The sequence below is a fragment of the Hemiscyllium ocellatum genome, chromosome 9 (genome assembly GCF_020745735.1).
Source record: "Hemiscyllium ocellatum isolate sHemOce1 chromosome 9, sHemOce1.pat.X.cur, whole genome shotgun sequence".
Lineage (NCBI taxonomy): Eukaryota > Metazoa > Chordata > Chondrichthyes > Orectolobiformes > Hemiscylliidae > Hemiscyllium > Hemiscyllium ocellatum.
The window spans coordinates 95,605,538-95,624,606 of record NC_083409.1 but is presented as its reverse complement, the minus strand read 5'-3'; the positions used below and the strand labels follow the sequence as shown (position 1 = coordinate 95,624,606).

General features: G+C 41.3%; 1 protein-coding gene across 2 annotated transcripts; it reads right to left on the bottom strand.

Moving 5' to 3' along the window:
- Window positions 1-532: 532 nt before the first annotated feature.
- Window positions 533-18,441, bottom strand: gclm (glutamate-cysteine ligase, modifier subunit). Of its 2 annotated transcripts, none has more exons than XM_060830581.1 (7): window positions 18,257-18,441; window positions 18,077-18,142; window positions 10,058-10,142; window positions 7,815-7,901; window positions 4,331-4,533; window positions 2,963-3,077; window positions 533-2,283 (listed from the first exon to the last, which is right to left on the bottom strand). In XM_060830581.1, exons 1-7 carry the CDS (start codon window positions 18,374-18,376, stop codon window positions 2,114-2,116), a joined length of 846 nt encoding a protein of 281 aa, XP_060686564.1. In that variant the 5' UTR covers window positions 18,377-18,441; the 3' UTR covers window positions 533-2,113. The 2 variants fall into 2 exon arrangements, with proteins under 2 accessions (XP_060686564.1, XP_060686565.1); XM_060830582.1 differs by having other exon boundaries at window positions 7,815-7,871.
- Window positions 18,442-19,069: the final 628 nt, after the last annotated feature.

Below are 19,069 nucleotides of genomic sequence, written 5' to 3'. Positions count from 1 at the left end.
TTTTTAATCTGCTCCTCAGTCAAGAACCTTGGGCATATTTTGAAGTTCTGCCTGTATCTATTATATAATAAGTTTGAAACAAACGAACAAACAAGCCATGTGGATTTACTGACCCAACGAGAGAGGTCTATTTATAATTTCAAACTTGAATCTTCACCCAATTTAACTGTATAGAACTTTACCAATGAATAAATAGGGAAAAGCAATTTGTTTTAGATTCCATAGGAAGCCTTAGACAAAATGGGCTTTTGAAATACATTTTGCAAAACAACATGAAGAGCGTAAATTTCAGATGACTCAAGTACAGATGATTAAGTATTATTTATCCAATCGTAAAGCCTGCTCGACAATCTCCACATCAAATATCTGAAAACCCCACTCGTTAAACTGTCAAAGAACACACCCTTCAGATCAGTGTGCGCAACACTGCAGATCAGCAGCAAGCATACAAAGGTTGCTTGTAAAAATGAGTTTCTGAACATAATACAAAACATAGCATCAGAGTTATTTAGATCACAATTTTAATGTGCAAATCACCTCAAATCCATTACATAGCCAAGTAAACAAAATATAACATTTCATCATAAATTCACTATTTCCAGATATGTATAATTTCATTAGAACTACTATACATTCAAGCTTATACAGTACTTCAGCCTAAACATGTTAAGCACAAAGTTGATAGTTTAAAAAAACCAATAAGTTATGGCCAAACGTGGCTCCAAGTTACAATTTCAATCAACATTTATGAAGGATAATGCTCCAGAGTGGCATCCCCATGATTTATGGTCAAGACCTTCTTCGAGAACAGCCAGTATCTGAAGATGTAGGATGAATATTACTTTGTGGTTTAATTAAATGGATTTTTCTTCAAAAGCCCTTGCTCACCAAATTCACATACTCTCATGCATACAGAATGACAGTGTATTATAATGTCACCATTCCACCAAAATCAAGTGGACAGCAGCACTACACTTAACCCAACAAAAAGGAGCCCTCAGAGAATCCCTTGATGTAACTGTTCTGTCCTACTCTGTGTAACACTTGATAACTAACTTTGCTCTGTTCTCCACCGCTTTATGATGTTCACCTCAACAAACCTAGACAGGAAATCCCAAATATCAAATGACTGCTACGTGGCAGGGAATGTTTTGTGATGGCATGTTCCCACGTTCTAAAGCAATATGACGTATTAATTTTTAAAATTAAACAAACTGAGTAATGCATTGGCATTTGTTAAATACAAAAAAGAGTTGACAATTTGCTGAAAACCAACAAGACTGTGCTGTTGTTATTCTGTGGGCTTATTTCAGCAGGGTCCACTTGCTATTCTCTACATGCCACTGATATTCAACTTCAAACAAATCTCTTTGAGGCTGATCTGGAGAGAGTGGAAAATAATAGGCTGGTGGGAGGAAGTTGGAAATGTTCACTCCATCACAAATATCAGTAACTGTACATCAAGCCTTTCTTGACACACAGCAGCAAATCTTCAAAAAAATTATTTTCTTAAAACGTTAACTTTAAATTTCATAATGTTAGACAATGTAGCATCAATTCAGTACCTGGGAAAATTATTTCAATGACAACTATTTGCAAATGGGAAAAGTTTAGCTGCATAAATAGAAATGACTTTGGCATTTGCCAAACACATGTAACCTACCAAGGAATCAGCCAGAAGCTTATCCAGATAAGTTGTGGACCACAAATGTGCATCTGTCTAAGATTTTTATTAGTTGTTAGTGTCTTTTGAACAAGTATGCATATCTTGTTCCCCCAAAAAATGAACTAAAAGTAATTGCAAATCTTCAATACATACATCTTTAAACCAAAAATACCTAAAGAAAAAAAAGGAAATTTAACAGAACAGCCAGTTAAATCAACAGGTGGAAATAGTGCAGTACGCAAAACACAATCGGATTTTACAATGCAATCTTTTCAAATCAGAAGTTATTCCTTTCTTAAATTCATCTTGGACCCAGTAATAAATCAAAAAGGATCAAAAGGCATTTGGTCAGTAGTGCAGCTTCTAAAGATTTCTTCCTTTTGCATATCATACATAAATTCCTTTATAAAAGTGCTATTCCAATCAGCTGGAGTCTCAAAGATGATCCTAATATCGAATTCTTTTAGCATATACCAGGTAGCCCTTTGATTTAATAATTCCTCTGCTTTTAACAATTACTGAATAGCGCAGAACCCACTTTGTTATCCATTCATACGCCAGATTGTCTTGAATGCTGGCTATCACAGCTTCTTGGAAACTTAACATGGGTATCAGTTCTTGAGGAAAAGAGAAATAGGACATTTACTAAAAATTTTTTTTGTAAAACTTAAAAGCATTGCAAACAAATCAACTTCCAAATAATGAAATCACGACACTTCAAAGTAACGTGGTGGCTGACATTGCTAGCATGACTAGCACTTGTGTAGCAATTGTCCTTGAGAAGGTGGTGGTGAGTATTGTGCATAGCAATATTCCATAAATAGGATGCAGTAAATAAGTGATGAAGTTTATTTTTATGGTTTTGCTGGGATGTCAGGAAAACTGAATTCTTTCTTTGCAGCATGCATTTTGAAATGCACCTGAACTATTAGAACATGCAGTCCAACATCATATCCGAAAGGGGATTTTTCCAATATTCTCTGGTGAGAATATTCTCTCACAATTCCTGCTTAAAACATCTTAATGTCGGCTTAGAAAAGATCTGGGATCAGCTGTGGTGTTCCTGACACTGAAATGTTCTACCGAGACAATATGCAGCTCACATGATTATTTAGTCAAAATCTACAGAATACCAGAAGAAACATATCCCTCTAGAATTAACAACCACAGAACAGAACAAGAGAAACACCAGTGGAGAGAGAAACTATGCAGCAGAACTCCACACTTCAAGGGCAAGCTACAACCAGTCCCCATTTCTCTCAATTTATTACAAAGATTCTTCTCCACTCATCTCACCTTTAGGGTCACTGTGAGTCAGTAACTGTATGTCATATTCTTTAGCAAAGGCAGTAAGCTCTGGTGGCATCACACAACAGGAAGCTAAATTTACCTGGTTGCTGCTAGGTTTCACCTATACATGGAGGTAAAAAATGAACATTAGATAAATACATTGACAATTTATATTTCAGTGCACTAAACTATTTGCCAATGAATTGCATTGACTATAATTAGTAATCAAAACCAAAATATAATCTAAATATAGCAGTAAAGATCAGAAAACAGGAATATGAATACAGCATTTATAAGTAACTGAAGAATAAACGGGTAATATTTTTGTACGATCTCTACTCTCCCCCTTCTGAAGGATGGAGCAATTCCAAACCATTTCTTGTTAGGAACTGTCATTCAAAGTTTGGGGGAAGATTTGTAGCTCGGGTGCTCGTTGTTGTGGTTCTGTTCCCCGAGCTGGGAACGTGTGTTGCAGACGTTTCGTCCCCTGTCCAGGTGACATCCTCAGTGCTTGGGAGCCTCCTGTGAAGCGCTTCTGTGATCTTTCCTCCGGCACAAATGCCAGAGGAAAGATCACAGAAATGCTTCACAGGAGGCTCCCAAGCACTGAGGCTGTCATCTAGACAGGGGACGAAACGTCTGCAACACACGTTCCCAGCTCGGCGACCAGAACCACAACAAGGAACTGTCATTCTCCAGCATGAGCCCAATGAATTAGAAGTTTTTCATCTGGAGATATCATGGGCAAGTTTAATCTTATCTATGAACACATCTTCCAGCACAAGGCACTGGATAGCTATCCAGAGCCCGAACGAATCTTGGCCACTTTTCCCTCCTGCTCTATGGTCTCAGGACACTGAGGTCAATGGCAGTTCGTTCACTGGTACCCCAATTTTAAAAAAAAAATCAATATGCTCACTCAGATTAAGGGTTAAACCAGGGAGAATTGAACTAAGCTGAGATATTTCCAGCAGGATCACTGGATAGAAAATAAGGATGAGGAAACATGACTAGTTTCCCTAATTCAACACAGTGCATTCACTTTGAACAATTTTAATGTCAAGCACAATCATAAAAGCAGGAACATAGCCAGAGGGTTGTTTCTAATGATCAAAGCAGTTACAATTAAACAAACAACCAATCTATATTAGCTTTCATGCATACAAACATATGAATGAAGAGGCCTTTCAACCCCTCGAGCCTGCTCAATTATTGGACATTGTCATTTACATCTATACCCAGAACCAGTATTCACTAATTTTTCCTTGTTGTGCAGGACCTTGCACAGCGCAGCACATTCCAAATTGCTTATGGCTGCACATCCAATCAGGGTAAAGAAACAGAACTTTATCTGAAAATATCTCAACCTATTACCTGAGCCCACTGATAGAGTTGCTCTAAAAGTACTTTATCCAAATCAGATGTACCAATTGCTACAATGCTTTGACTTTGAACAAGAGTTTCCAGTTCCTCCCAATATGGCTGCAGGTGAGAGAGAGAAAGGCTAGCGCCATCTTCAAGTGGAGGTGGAGCAATAATCACAGAGTCCAGCTGTGAAACTGCAAGTGCCGAACAAGCTGCATTAAATACAAAATTCAGGTTACTTCTTCGCATAACTTAAATCTTCAATGTTAATTAGTACCTTTTTCTACCATTTAAAAGCTGATTCCTTTAAAAATGTAGCGTTTAAGAAACATTTTAATAGAATAAACTTTGAGGAAGTGTGTTTTATTTATAAATAACTTTAAACTAGCACTTGTCCCTGGACAGGGAATAAGATCCCAGTGTCAAATGCTGCAAGCTTTGACAATAGTAGAAAATAAAACTACAGGGCACTTAACATTTCCCTGTATATTTGCAGTTTAGCAGAGCCGAATGAAAATGTAATAAAATTAGACACTTTTTACATTTTGGCGGTCTTTTAGAAATGCAATAAAAACTAACTACAATATATCTCTTTACGGCATTAAATATAATATTTTTCAAGAGACTGACCCTGATGTATTTTCTATTGTGCAAACACTATGGTCACTCATTTATTAAAAGTCACTTTAACCCTGAATTTTAGGAAAACTAGCTGATTCGAATAGAAGGCATGGGAACTGAGTGGCTGATTGGTAAGCTGGTAAGTGAAATTGTGCATATGAACACAAGGCTAATTTAGAATTAACTTCTAAACAAGAAGGAATTGCAAACCACGAGAAACCAAGAAAATCAGTCAAGCTGTTCACAAAAAAGACAACTATGACAAATGAATACTACAGGAACAAACAAATAAACCATTTAGAAATACATATAAATTGATCAGTACAAGAGCTAGCTAGCCTTGTCCTTGTAATCTGCTAAAATAATATATTAGGAATTAACCATGTCTGTGACAATGCTACCTATTAGTAGTGTCGCCATCCTAAACGAGATTCATTGTGTCCTTCAAGAAAATTTTTCAAAAGACCCTATATTTGAGGCAACTCCTCAATTAGACAAATTGTTTACATTTACTCCCAGGCTCAGAATCAAATTGTTATTTATAGAAAATGCACTCAGACTCTGTCGTGATTGTAACAAGATGAACCAGGTGGCCCTCAGAATATGAATTCCCTGATTGGGGCTGTTAAACATGGTCCAATTAGGGAGCCCTCACTAACAAATCTAAACAGGAGTGTCAGAGGTTCTGTTCACACAGCTGGTTCTGAGGAAGCCAGACCTGTGTCAAGTACTACGCACAAGTCAATAAAGGGTGATTTGGTGACAGAATACCAGCCTCTGTGGAGTTATTTCAGACTATATTAATGACCTAAGGGTACCAAAAAACAAATTATTTGGAATGACCTCAGCATCAATACAACCATTTGTGATTTAAATACTCCTGTGCTAGGTTTAGTGGCTACACTAAACACAAAAACACCTATATTTGCAACTGGTAACAGTACTGAACTAATACAGAATAGTATTACGGACAAAATGTCAAAAACAAATATTTAAACACTACAATCACCTCATTTTTATAAGTGTAAATGAACACAGAACAACAAATACTACAGGGGCTGGAAATTTGAAATAAAACTGAAAGTGCTGGAAAAACTCAGATCTGCAAACATCTAAGTTTTTGTTTCTGTTAAAAAGTCATCAACCTGAAATACTATCTATGTGTCTTTCCAATACCACTGTACCATCAATGCTTACCTTATGTAATTTACCCTGTCAAGTTTCAGTAAACAGACAAATTCCCTCAAAAAAATTACAGATAGACCATGAGAAATCAAAACGGGCATGAAAATCCCCACCTTTGTTCTATCATCTTCAATTTTGATGTAAAAGCAGTCGATTTGTGTTAAATTGCACACAGTGCTCAAGGCCAAGTGCAGCATGCAGGTCCAGCACTCAGCTGTGAGAGAATCATTGAGCATGAAATTTCATTGCTTCATTGCGGGGACAGACTCTGCTGGGTAAAAACGAGGACTGCAGATGCTGGAAACCCAAGTATGAATTAGAGTGGTGCTGGAAAAGCACAGCAGGTCAAGCAGCATCCAAGGAGCAGAAAAATCGACGTTGCGGGCAAAAGCCCTTCATCAGTGGTCCTGATGAAGGGCTTTTTGTCTGAAACATCGATCTTTCTGCTCCTTGGAAGCTGCCTGACCTGCTGTGCTTTTCCAGCACCACCTGAAGGGCTTTTGCCCGAAACGTCGATTTTTCTGTTCCTTGGATGCAGCCTGGCCTGCCGTGCTTTCCCAGCACCACTCTAATTCAGACAGTGCTCGTTGAGGCAATTGGAACTGGCTGCTTTAGTCTTGTGGGGAGGGGTCTTTGTATTGTTGCATCACCTAATCAAAAGCACTTGTGTTAGATGCTGTACAGTTAGATTCTCTTCTCATTGCTAGTTGAATAACTCCCTTCACTTTGACCTTTGGAAGCTGCAGGAGAGAGCTAAGCATTAACAAAGCAAGTCTTGAGCTTCTGGGAAGCTATGCAGCAGACATGGTGCAGGTTGTCTTAGATGTTACAACACTGGGATACGTTGCCAGAGATGTTGCTTCAACTATTTCTGAAATACTCATTGCAGTTTCACAGCATTCTTCTGATGCTAGATGAATTGGTACTCAAAAACAGTTCAGCATGTTAATGCTTTCTCTGGCCGCAGAAACCTTGTACAAGGTCAAAGAAAACTATACATGAAGAACATCTGTTAAATTTGCAGATTTGGTGACACTATTCCAAATAGAATGACTAACTATTGGCACATGAGTCTTCATTTCACTTGGGGGTGCAGCATCCCAAAAATAGAATATCTGGTCAATTTCCGCTTGTGGGAGCTTTTCAATCATAAATTGGCATCATATAGTTAGAAAATGGAGAAAGGAGCCCCTGAACACCATAAAGTTCCACTTAAAAATAGACGCATTCAAGTTTAACCATTTTTCTTTCCCACAAAAAAACCTCCTGAACTGATGTTAAACCAAAATGGTTATTCAAGAGGTTATATGCTTATTAATGATATTCCTTCACGGCAATAGATTTAGGCCATGAGGGATATGCCTGTGTCATGTAATCAATTGAAATAGCCATGGTAAGTTTTCAAATGACTTTAAAAGAAGTAAAATTCAATCTGGAGATTGGCCAACAGAACAGTGAAAGCTGCTCTCAGCCCACATGCTTACGAGTAATCCCATCTACAGCAAAAAGCCCACAACTATTGCTTAAAAGCATAACTAATAGCATCAAGCATGGCATATGGATAAATACTCACTGAATAACATTGCAGCTCATTATATTCTCTCTAACTGAAAATGCATTTAAAATGAATGCACATATAATAAAGTATGAAGAGCAAACCAAAAAAACCCTCAGTTTTAGCATTTACCTTTTTTCACAGCATCCTTGATGCCCGAGGAGTCAGGGTCACTGAGAAAAAGCTTTGCTGCACATAGAAAATATTGAGAGAGACTGACTGACGTGAACAGATAAATAAACAAGTTATTAGAAAACTTAAGTTTACAAAAAGTTTGGAGGTAACAAATTAAAGTACTAAAAATACCTCAGCAGCAAAACGGTAAAGAACTAGATTAAAAATACTTTAATTGCAAACAATATTATATAGATCACAGCTTTGTCAAGAACCTGAACATGTAATAGTTTTTCATGTTCTACTTTTGCTACAGATGAAATTGTTTGGGGCACTGGAAGTCAGAATCTATTAATAATTGCAAATTGGGACAAGCAAGCTACATTTTTGCTGTGAGGGTAACAGAGTGCTCAATGTTATTGAAAAGAACAAATAACACAATTATACCATCGGTATTAAAAACCTATTGAAAGCTGCAAATCATGAAATGGAAGAGTATTGAATCAGAGATATTGCGTGTTAAAGCAATGAAGTGATGATGAATCTGTTGATATATTGATTTGGGCACTAAAGTAATCAGTTCATAGAAACAGATTCACTAGATGATCATCAAAATACAGCTTATAAGGACACTTGAAAACCTAGAACTGCATTATTTGGTCAGTGATGTTGCAAGTGAATCAAAATCAAGAGTTAAAAAATTATGCTAAAGCTTAAGTAAATACTTTAAATAAAAAGTTACTACCTGTCAGCAAATTAGTAATGAGGAATACAAGTTTAGGATTAACACTGGAAGGGTAATGAATGTTTCTGCCTCAGCCAGATGTTCCTACTCCACAGCTTGTTAGACACAGAGAATCCAGCGAATAGTGTAGACAAGTCAAAGTGTATCTATGCCAATCCCCAATCTGGTTAAATGGAGAGGCTTAGCAAGAGGGTGGGCATTCAGCTGTAAAATCACCCACCAAAGCCAAAAAAAAATGGTTAATTTGAAGGGTGACCAACTGGCCTTGCAGTGACCACATGAAACATGAGAAAAGGCAAACAGAGAAAAGAAGCACCTAGATGTAGGAGATGTTGTGTATTTCTTTTAAACTGCACAGATCATATCATTCTATTCAGCAGCAATATACTCATGTTTATATTCCATGCAAGTCTCATTCCACCAGCTCTGTCAGTACACCCGACTGTTCCTTTCTCCCTCACGTGTTACTCTCACCTCCCCTTTAATGCATGAATAGTTTCAGAGTATGAACACATCAGAATTGGAATAAATAGTCATTGTTGAAGTTGCTCCCTCAGTGACTCCTTGTGTTTATATTATTTAATAAATCTGGCAGGCTCAGCCATGCTACTCTTGTATTAAGATGGAACAGTCCAGTGAAAGAAAAACAAACTGAGGAGCAGGTCAGAAACAGAGCACATGAGAGAGCGCAATAAGACAAGGTCAGGGAGGGAATGAAGTGCAATTAAATCGGTAAATGAAATGATGCAATCTGACCCCAACCTATCATTAGATTAGATTCCCTACAGTATGGAAACCGTTCCTTCAGCCCAACAAGTTCACACCGACCCTCCAAAAAGCAACTCACCCAGACCCATTCCCCTACATTTACCCCTGACTAATGTACCTAACACTATGGGCAATTTAGCATGGCCAATTCACCTGACCTGCACATCTTTGGATTGTGGGAAGAAACCAGAGCACCCGGAGGAAACCTAAGCAGACACGGGGAGAACATGCAAACTCCACACAGACAGACAGTCACCCAAGGTGGGAATCAAACCCAAGTCCATGGCACTGAGAGGCAGCAGTGCTAACCACTGAACCACCATGCCAGCCAGCTTAATTCCAGTTTAACCATAATAACTTTGGGGCTGTTGTGTGACATGCTCTGAAGAGATGGGTTACTGTTTTAATATGCAAATAAGGCTGCAACCTTTTCATCTAAATGGAAGTCAAATCTATTGACTATGGGTTGAATTTCCCAGGACCTGAGATACCTAAAGGCAGGACGCAGCTGCTAGATCAAATATGTAAAGGCTTTCTCAGCACTGTTCAGAATTCAGCTTGCCCACCCTTGAGACCCCCAAACATTGCACCAGTTCCCAATATTCCCACAATCTCTTTCAGATCAAGCACTGCCCACGGATTCTCATCCTTCTTGATGGCTGGGGAAGTTTCAGCAGCTGCCTTATAATGCAGACTTTACCACCTGGCAGCCCCTAGATCAAGTTGGCTGTGGGGTAAGAAACAGTACCTGACACTTTTACTTCCTCTCTTTCCTCCGGACTTATCGAGTCCACATCCTGAGTTATGGTACATTCTAGAGTAGCAGGTGGTTCCTGCAACAAATCAAAAAGGGAGAGATTGAAGTTGCAATATTAGACACACCCAGGAAATAACGTTGCTGCTGATCCAATGATATATCGACTTGATGATAAATTGCCCAAAGTCCTTGCAATCTTTTCCTGGAACAGGTGAAGGACACACACTGCAGCTACTTATACATCTCCTACAATGTCAAGGGGAGCGATACAGTGCCAGGTAATTTTAAAATGAGCCATAGCCTACAGAAGGATCATAGGCAATTCTCTATTAGAGAGAATTGATTACTTAAGTTGAGGGATACTATTTCACATGAAGCATGGAGCAAAAGGAAGAAGATATTCCCCCATGAACTATCACAATTGGCATTGGCGTTACTCTGCACCATACTCTTACCAAAGCAACTGAGTGGACCCATCTCAGGTTTACCGTTCATGCTTGGATCAAAGATGCTGTTTTTTTAAATGTAAACTGACAGGTCATGCAACATCATGACAGAATATTAACTTTTTAAGAGTTTTCACTTCAACATGGTCCAATTGTAGCAAGAAATTCAACTTGATTTAAGCAGTTGCACTCAGCGAGCAATAACCACTAAATTTTACACAAACTGACTTTTTGAAAATGAACAGAATCTATATGTACAAACATGAAATCAGTGCAGCAGTATTTTGAATGCATATATTCAACTGCATGAATATAATCAATCTCAACCAGAGCAGTGGAACAAATGCCCATTACAAACTGGAGTTTGGCAGGTTCTATGATAATCACTCCCATAAATACATGTCCATTTTACATCTGTATGATTTGAATAACATTTTCCTGGATCTATTTTTTCACAAAAGAACACTGGAGGGATGAAGGTGATGACTCAAGCTCAACACCGGAAAAAGGTGAGCCAGTCCCTGAGTCACATTGAACCAAAGCTTGAAACAAGCCCTGTTTCAGTAAAAGGTATATTTGCAGAATGGTACAAAACAAAGAACACAGCACATTTGGCACTATGCCACTGATTCACCACAGCAAAGGTACACAGCATTGTGCATGTACAATATGCATCACAAATACTCATCAAGGATCCTCCAAAAACAATGTTTACTGACTAGAACAAGAGCATCAGGCACATGGGAACAGCACCACTAAAACGATCCCTTCAAGTTACAAACCAACCTGAAGTAGAAACTTAGTACTTCCATATTTTGCTTTTTATAAATGTGAAGTAAAAACAGGAAATGCTATAAATGCTCAGCAAACCTGGTAGCGTCTGTGGAGAGAAACTCAGACTTTGTGTCATGTCTGTGATCTTTCATCAGAAAAATTATGTGGTCTATTTCTCTCTCCACTGTGCTAATAGGCCTTTTCTTAAAGAATTTTACTCAAGTTCTTTCATTATGATTGGCTTAAAATCCTGGAACATTTTCCCCAACAGTACTCTGGATAGCTGGAACTCAACTGCACAGACTGCAATGTTTCAAGAATTTGGATAGGACAATTAGGGAATGACAATGAATACTGACCTTGCCAGCAAACAATAAAAGGAATTCCTGGAGCAAGTTGTCTTACTGGACATCAATATTTTCCAGTTGTGTCTTACATATTGCCAACTTAAATCGATTTAAAGTTTAGATAACTACTCTGCATGCCACATGAAGGGAGTAGCAAGTTACCAATTTTACACAGAACATATCACTTGCATTAGGTTTGACGAGCAAAAATGAAGAGGGAAACAACTTCAACACAAAAGTGCTAAACAAAAATCACTGTAGCAGTCCACCTATCAATTGATTTTAACACAAGACTGTAACTCAGTGAACATTTCTTCAGACTATTCACAAATAAAGATGCTAAAGCATGCAAAGCATCAACAATGGAAAATAATCCACAACCATTGCAACAAATTAATAAATTAAACTGCATTTATTTAAATGCAAGGGGCCTAACAGAGAAGACAGGTGAACTCAGTGCATGGTTAGGAACATGGGATTGGGATATCAAAGCAATTACAGAAACATGACTCAGGGATGGGCAGGACTGGCAGCTTAATGTTCCAGTGTACAAATGCTACAGGCAGGATAGAAAGGGAAGCAAGAGAGGAGGGGGAGTGGCATTTTTGATTTTGGGATAGCATTACAGCTGTGCTGAGGGAGGACTTTCTCGGAAATACACCCAGGGAAGTTATTTGGGTGGAACTGAGAAATAAGAAAGGGAGTGATCACCTTATTGGGATTGTATTATAGACCACCCAATAGTCAGAGGGGAAACTGAGAAACAAACTTGTAAGGCGATCTCAGCTATCTGTAAGATAATGGGGTAGTTATGGTAGGGGATTTTAACTTTCCAAACATCGACTGGGACTGCCATAGTCCTAAAGGTTTAGATGGAGAGGAATTTAAGTGTATAAAAGACAATTTTCTGATTCAGTATGTGGATGCACCTACTAGAGAAGGTGCAAAACTTGACCTACTCTTGGGAAATAAGGCAGGGCAGGTGACTGAGGTATTCTCCAATTTAGAACTTCAACTTTTAGAACTGGTCTATCCTTTTCCATCACCTTGGGGCCAGCGACCATAATTCTATTAGTATTAAAACAGTGATGGAAAAGGATAGACCAGATCTAAAAGTTGAAGTTCTAAATTGGAGAAAGGCCAATTTTGACTGTATTAGGCAAGATCTTTCGAAAGCTGATTGGAGGCAGATGTTTGCAGGTAAAGAGACGGCTGGAAAATGGGAAGACTTCAGAAATTAGATAACAAGAATCCAGAGAAAGTATATTCCTGTCAGGGTGAAAGGGAATGCTGGATGACTAAAGAAATTGAGGTGAAAAATGTGTAGCTGGAAAAGCGGAGCAGGTCAGGCAGCATCAAAGCTGCAGGAGAATCGACGTTTCGGGCATAAGCCCTTCTTCAGGAATGAGGAAGGTGCGCCAAGCAAGCTAAGATAAAAGGTAGGGAGGAGGGACTTGGGGGAGAGGCGTTGGGAATGCGATAGGTGGAAGAAAGTTAAGGTGAGGGTGATAGGCCGGAGTGGGGGTGGGGGCGGAGAGGTCGGGAAGAAGACTGCAAGTCAAGAAGGCGGTGCTGAGATTACTTAGATCAGATTAGATTACTTAGTGTGGAAACAGGCCCTAAAAGTCCACACCGACCCGCCGAAGCGCAACCCACCCATACCCCTACATTTACCCCTTACCTTACACTACGGGCAATTTAGCATGGCCAATTCACCTGACTCACACATCTTTGGACTGCGGGAGGAAACCGGAGCACCCGGAAGAAACCCACGCAGACACAGGGAGAACGTGCAAACTCCACACAGTCAGTCGCCTGAGGCGGGAATTGAACCCGGGTATCTGGCGCTGTGAGGCAGCAGTGCTAACCACTGTGCTACCCACTAAGTCCAAGGGTTGGGACTGAGAAGGTGGTGGTTGGTGGGGTGGGGGGTGGGGGGGGTGATGAGGAAGCTGGAGATATCTGCGTTCATCCTTCGTGGTTGGAGGGTTCCTAGGCGGAAGATGAGGCACTCTTCCTCCAGGCGTCGTGTTGCCATGGTCTGGTGATGGAGGCGGCCAAGGACCTGCATGTCCTTGCTGGAGTGGGAGGGGGAGTTAAAGTGTTCAGCCACTGGGCGGTTGGGTTGGTTGGTGTGGGTGTCCCAGAGGTGTTCTCTGAAATGTTCCGCAAGTAGGCGGCCTGTCTCCCCAATGTAGATGGTGCAGCGGATGCAGTAAATGATGTGTGTGGAGGTGCAGATGAATTTGTGACGGATATGAAAGGATCCCTTGGGGCCTTGGAGGGAAGCGAGGGGGGAGGTGTGGGCGCAACTTTTGCATTTCTTGCGGTTGCAGGGGAAGGTGCCAGGAGAGGAGGTTGGGTTGGGTTGGTGGGGGGTGTGGATCTGACGAGGGAGTCGGGGAGGGAGTGGTCTTTCTGGAACACTGATAGGGGTGGGGAGGGAAATATATCCCTAGTGGTGGGTTCCGTTTAGAGGTGGCGGAAATGACGAAGGATGATATGATCTATCTGCAGCTTGGTGGGGTAATAGGTGAGAACCAGTGGGGTTCTGTCCTGGTGGCGATTGAAGGGGCGGGGTTCAAGGGCGGAGGAGCGGGAAGGGAGGAGATGCAGTGGAGAGCATCGTCGATCACGTCTGAGGGGAAATTGCGGTCTTTGAAGGAGAAGGCCATCTGGGTTGTTCTGAAACTTGAAAGGGTTCAGAAAAGATTTACAAGGATGTTGCCAGCGTTGGAGGATCTGAGCTACAGGGAGAGGCTGAACAGGCTGGGGCTGTTTTCCCTGGAGCGTTGGACGCGGAGGGGTGACCTTATAGAGGTTTACAAAATTATGAGGAGCATGGATAGGATAAATAGTATTTTCCCTGGGGTCGGGGAGTCCAGAACTAGAGGGGATAGGTTTAGGGTGAGAGGGGAAAGATATAAAAGAGACCTCAGGGGCAACTTTTTCACACAGAGGGTGGTATGTGTATGGAATGAGCTGCCAGAGGATGTGGTGGAGGCTGGTACAACTGCAACATGTAAGAGGCATTTGAATGGGTATATGAATAGGAAGGGTTTGGAGGGATATGGGCCGGGTGCTGGCAAGTGGGACTAGATTGGGTTGGGATATCTGGTCGGCATGGACAGGTTGGACTGAGGATCTGGTTCCATGCTGTACATCTCTATGACTCTATTTGGATATAAATACCAGTGCATTAATTATTCAATGCATGGGTGAGCAATTGGAATATAGCAGAACATAGGAATTAAAAGCTACTACATTCAGAATTAGCCAATTTCAGGCAGCTCAAGACTGTCAATAAAAGTGGCCGCAGGCCCCCACCACAAAGGAAACAAAAAAGCAAATTTAAAAATCAGGCTTCCTCTGCCATTCAGTATCTGATTTTAAAAAGTTCTCAATAGGATGAGAAACAGTAGCCTTATTTGCAACATGTGAACAACCCCAAGACTTGTTTTTCAGGCTGCAATAAGCAGAGGATCTAGACTTTGCATAGATTTACAAATATACTTATACCTGCTGCCTGATTGTCACAGATGAAGAGTTTTGGAAAGAGTGTACAGTGATGGCACCTGGCAGGGAAGGTTACATCAGAATTGTACATCAGAACACTAAGATTTCTAATAGGTTGTAACCTGATAGCACCTCCAACTTCTTCAATACTGCACTAGAATGTCAGCCTTGATCTGGAGTGAAACTTTCAACAACTTCCTGACAGAGGCAGGTGCTGAAAATGTGTTGCTGGAAAAGCGCAGCAGGTCAGGCAGCATTCCAAGGAACAGGAAATTTGACGTTTCGGGCATAAGCCCTTCATCAGGAATGAGTGTGTCCAGCAGGCTAAGATAAAAGGTAGGGAGGAGGGACTTGGGGGAGGGGCGATGGAGATGTGATAAGTGGAAGGAGGTCAAGGTGAGGGTGAGAGGCAGGCAGGTGCTACCAACTTAGACACGGCTGACACCTCAGGATCTACGTCTTCTGCTGGTTTACTGAAATCATGGTCTTCATCACAATTATTACGATCGATTGGTCAATTGCAGAGACAGCTGATCTCACTGTATGCCTGTGTTTCCATGCTATGCACACATCAATCACACATGGCTTCCACTTCCAGAAGCCACATACTTTAAATTGTCTTTCAGTTTGATTCAGATGGACTACTGTTGCAGAGTAAAGTAAATTTTGCAGCATCAATGCAAACAAACTTGAAATATATTTGGAACTCATGCAGAGCCACTATATTACAGATTAGAAACATAGGAGGCTAGTCAGCCCATCACGTCGTGAACTTGCTGCAAAAAGCATCGCAGCAAGTCTGTTCTGCTCTCGACCTACAGGATGTTCTCTTCAGTTGTTTATCTAATAGGTTCATGAAGGGCAAAGAGTTAGAGAATACACCTAAGCCCCACATCCAATATCTGACTAAAGAAAGCCAACACTGTTTCCCAAGCTGTAACCATCCCTGCACAACTGAAATCAGCCAGCGACATTCAATGTTATAGAGCTGTAATTCCAGACTGACGTTGCAACAATCATGCTTGGCACAAGTGCAGGTTTTGCTGAACTGATCCTGATTTTCCATCTTTTGTCAATTACCACAGTCAAATCCATCAGCTAGCATTAGTAAATATATTTATGAAGCTTTCATGCAATGAAAGTTAAGATGGTAAACTTAATTTAGAACACAGCCCTTTTATTTAAATCTTTACTCAATGAATTCAATACTACAAGTGGTGAATTAACCTCACATCAACACAGGGAATTAAGTCAAGAGAAGGTCATACAAAGATCTTTAAAACTGTTCTTAAATCAAGGAATGAAGTGTTTAAGTGAACTGACAGACAGACAATGTTGCTCAACTTTGGATTTCTTTACGTGAAAAGAAAATGAATGAACTGAACTGTAACCAGCAGGGAAAGGACTGACTTAGCACATACACCCCCATGCTTTGAATGCATTCCAAATGAAATTGAGTGTAGTCCTACCAATCAAAAAAATAAAATGCTTCAACACTTCAGAGTCTGGTCAAAATGCTAGAAAAGAAATCAGATAATAGAATGGCCCTATCCAGAAATCATATGCCCATGCCTGAAGAAGTTTACCGAAGAATTAGATACGATGTAACAAATCGTCACGTTTGCCTCAAACACATTCCTTCAAGTAGATATCGATTGGATGGCTACCAAATATATTTGCCGTAAGAGTTAAAGTAGTGGAGTTGATAAGGAGGTAATTAATATTCAAAATTATACTGAACGGAACGTCAGATTTGTGGGAAGCTCATAAATGAAGAAAAATATTCACTCCTATCGTTGTGCGCTTTTAAAGCGAAGGCTTCCTTTGACATCAAATTCCTTTTGAAACAAGAGTCTCCCAAATGAATTCAACAAAAGCCAAGCATCACACTTGCCTTTTGAATACCCATTTGATCAGCTGTACATGTCTCAAACTTCAAAGAACTGGCAGATAATGTGCAGTCACAGGTGTCACATAAATTTGGTGAGCAGAGGACTAAGTGAATAATTATATATGCACAATTTTAGATTTATACAAGCTGTATAAAAATAAACACTTCATTCTGTTTTCTTTGCAGTAGATTGACTTGCACTTGAATTCAAAAGTGATTTTGTGTTTAAAGATGTTGGAGACTACTGACCTGACAAATCCCAAGTTCTATCTCTTTGAAACAGGTAAATGACCATGAGTGGATCAAACTGGATTGTCCCTTCAAAAGGCATATACACACACCTACTGGTTTTCTTTTGTGTTGGATCATGTTCTGCAAGAAGTTGTTTCACTGACTACCTCTTCACCAAAGCAGGTGAGAACTTGGAGTATAGGAGTTGGAATGTCATGTTGTGGGCTATCCAGGAAACTGGTTAGGCCACTTTTGGAATACTGTGTACAATTCTGGTCACCCTTCTATAAGATAGGTGTTGTTAAACTTGAGAGGGTGCAGAAAAGATGTGTAAGTATGTTGCTGGGACTAGAGAGTTTGAGTCATTGGGAGTGACTGAACAGGCTGGGGCTATATTCCCTGGAGTATCAGTGTTTGAGGGGTGACCTTGTAGACATTTATAAAATCATGAGGGGAATAGGTTGAATAGCAAAGGATTTTCTTCCTCCAACGCAGAGTCATCCAAAACTAGCAGGCATAAGTTTAAGGTGAGAGGGGAAAGGTTTAAAAGGGACCTAAGGGGCATTTTGTTTTCTCACAAAGGTTAGTGCATGCATGGAGTGAGCTACCAGAGGAATTGGAGGAGACTGGTACAATTACAACATTTAAGACATCTGGATGGTACATGAATAGAGGGATATAGGCCAAATGGTGGCGAATGAGACTAGGTCAGATTGGGATATCTGGTAGGAATGGACAAGTTGGACTGAAGGGTCTGTTTCCATTCTGTATGACTCCATGGGCCCGTCAGTACCAGCTCACTCACCTTCAGCAGCTCGGGGCTGACCTGAGAGCACCATTTCTCCAGAGTCTCCCGAATACAATCCTGTAACTGCAAAAGACAGAGAGAGAGAGAAGGGCAGTGAGTGCGGCTCAGGGCCTGCCAGGAGCTCTGACAGCAGCGCACACCCCAGAGGGTTACCCGCCACGACCGAAGGTACTTCACCTCCTCGCTCGGCGAGGTTGGACATTTCTTCTTTAGCCGGCTCCAGTTGACGATGTTGCCGGTGTGAATGGAGACGGCTGAGGCCTGAGCGAATAGCTGCTTGCCGCCCTCCATCTGCATTCCACAGCCCGATATGGCGGAGACCACCGACCGGACCGGCACGAACCGCCTCTACCGGCCCCGCCCCTCGACAAACGTCATCTAAACACCGCCCTCAGTTGACGTCACGTACTCCGCCTCTTCACCGAAAGTCAGACGGCCGCCATTACCCAAACGTCATCCAGGCTCAGGACCCGCCCCGCCAGTCCCTGAGAGACGCACCTTAGCCCCGCCCTTTCCACAACGTCACCGTCGGCCCCGCCTCTCCCCGAACGTCTTCCCGGCCCCGCCCCTTCACTTCATGTCTGCTTCTCAGTCTCGCTCACACCCCACACGTCATTCTGGATACGTCTCCACGAACGTCAACCCGCCCGCCTCTACCCCGAACGTTGTCCCGCCCTTCTTCCCCCAAAAAGTCCCCTCCCTGAACGTCAGCCTCCCAGCCCCGCCCCTTCAAGTCACCGCCCATCAATCGGTTCCGCTCCGGAACGTAACCCTTTTACGTCATCACGCTACCAGATCAAGATCACGCCCTCTTACGTGACCATCCCTCCAGATCTCCCCCCTCTCTGAGGATGAAAGATCAGTCCTCAGCAGGGGCCTCACCTTCATTCCCCTACGCCCTCGGATCAATGAGTTCAACACGCGGCGAGATATTGAACAATTCTTCCGCCGCCTTCGCCTCCGTGCCTACTTTCACAACCAAGACTCCCG

What these genes read in the sequence shown, in the direction of transcription:
- gclm (XM_060830581.1), bottom strand. Translation starts at nt 18,376, where the DNA reads ATGCAGATGGAGGGCGGCAAGCAGCTATTCGCTCAGGCCTCAGCCGTC. An exon ending in AGAGGAAGTAAAAGTGTCAG is followed by an intron (nt 7,902 to 10,057) that starts GTACTGTTTCTT and finishes TGTTCACGTCAG; the next exon opens with TCAGTCTCTCTCAATATTTT. An exon ending in CAAGGATGCTGTGAAAAAAG is followed by an intron (nt 4,534 to 7,814) that starts GTAAATGCTAAA and finishes TATTTAATGCAG; the next exon opens with CTTGTTCGGCACTTGCAGTT.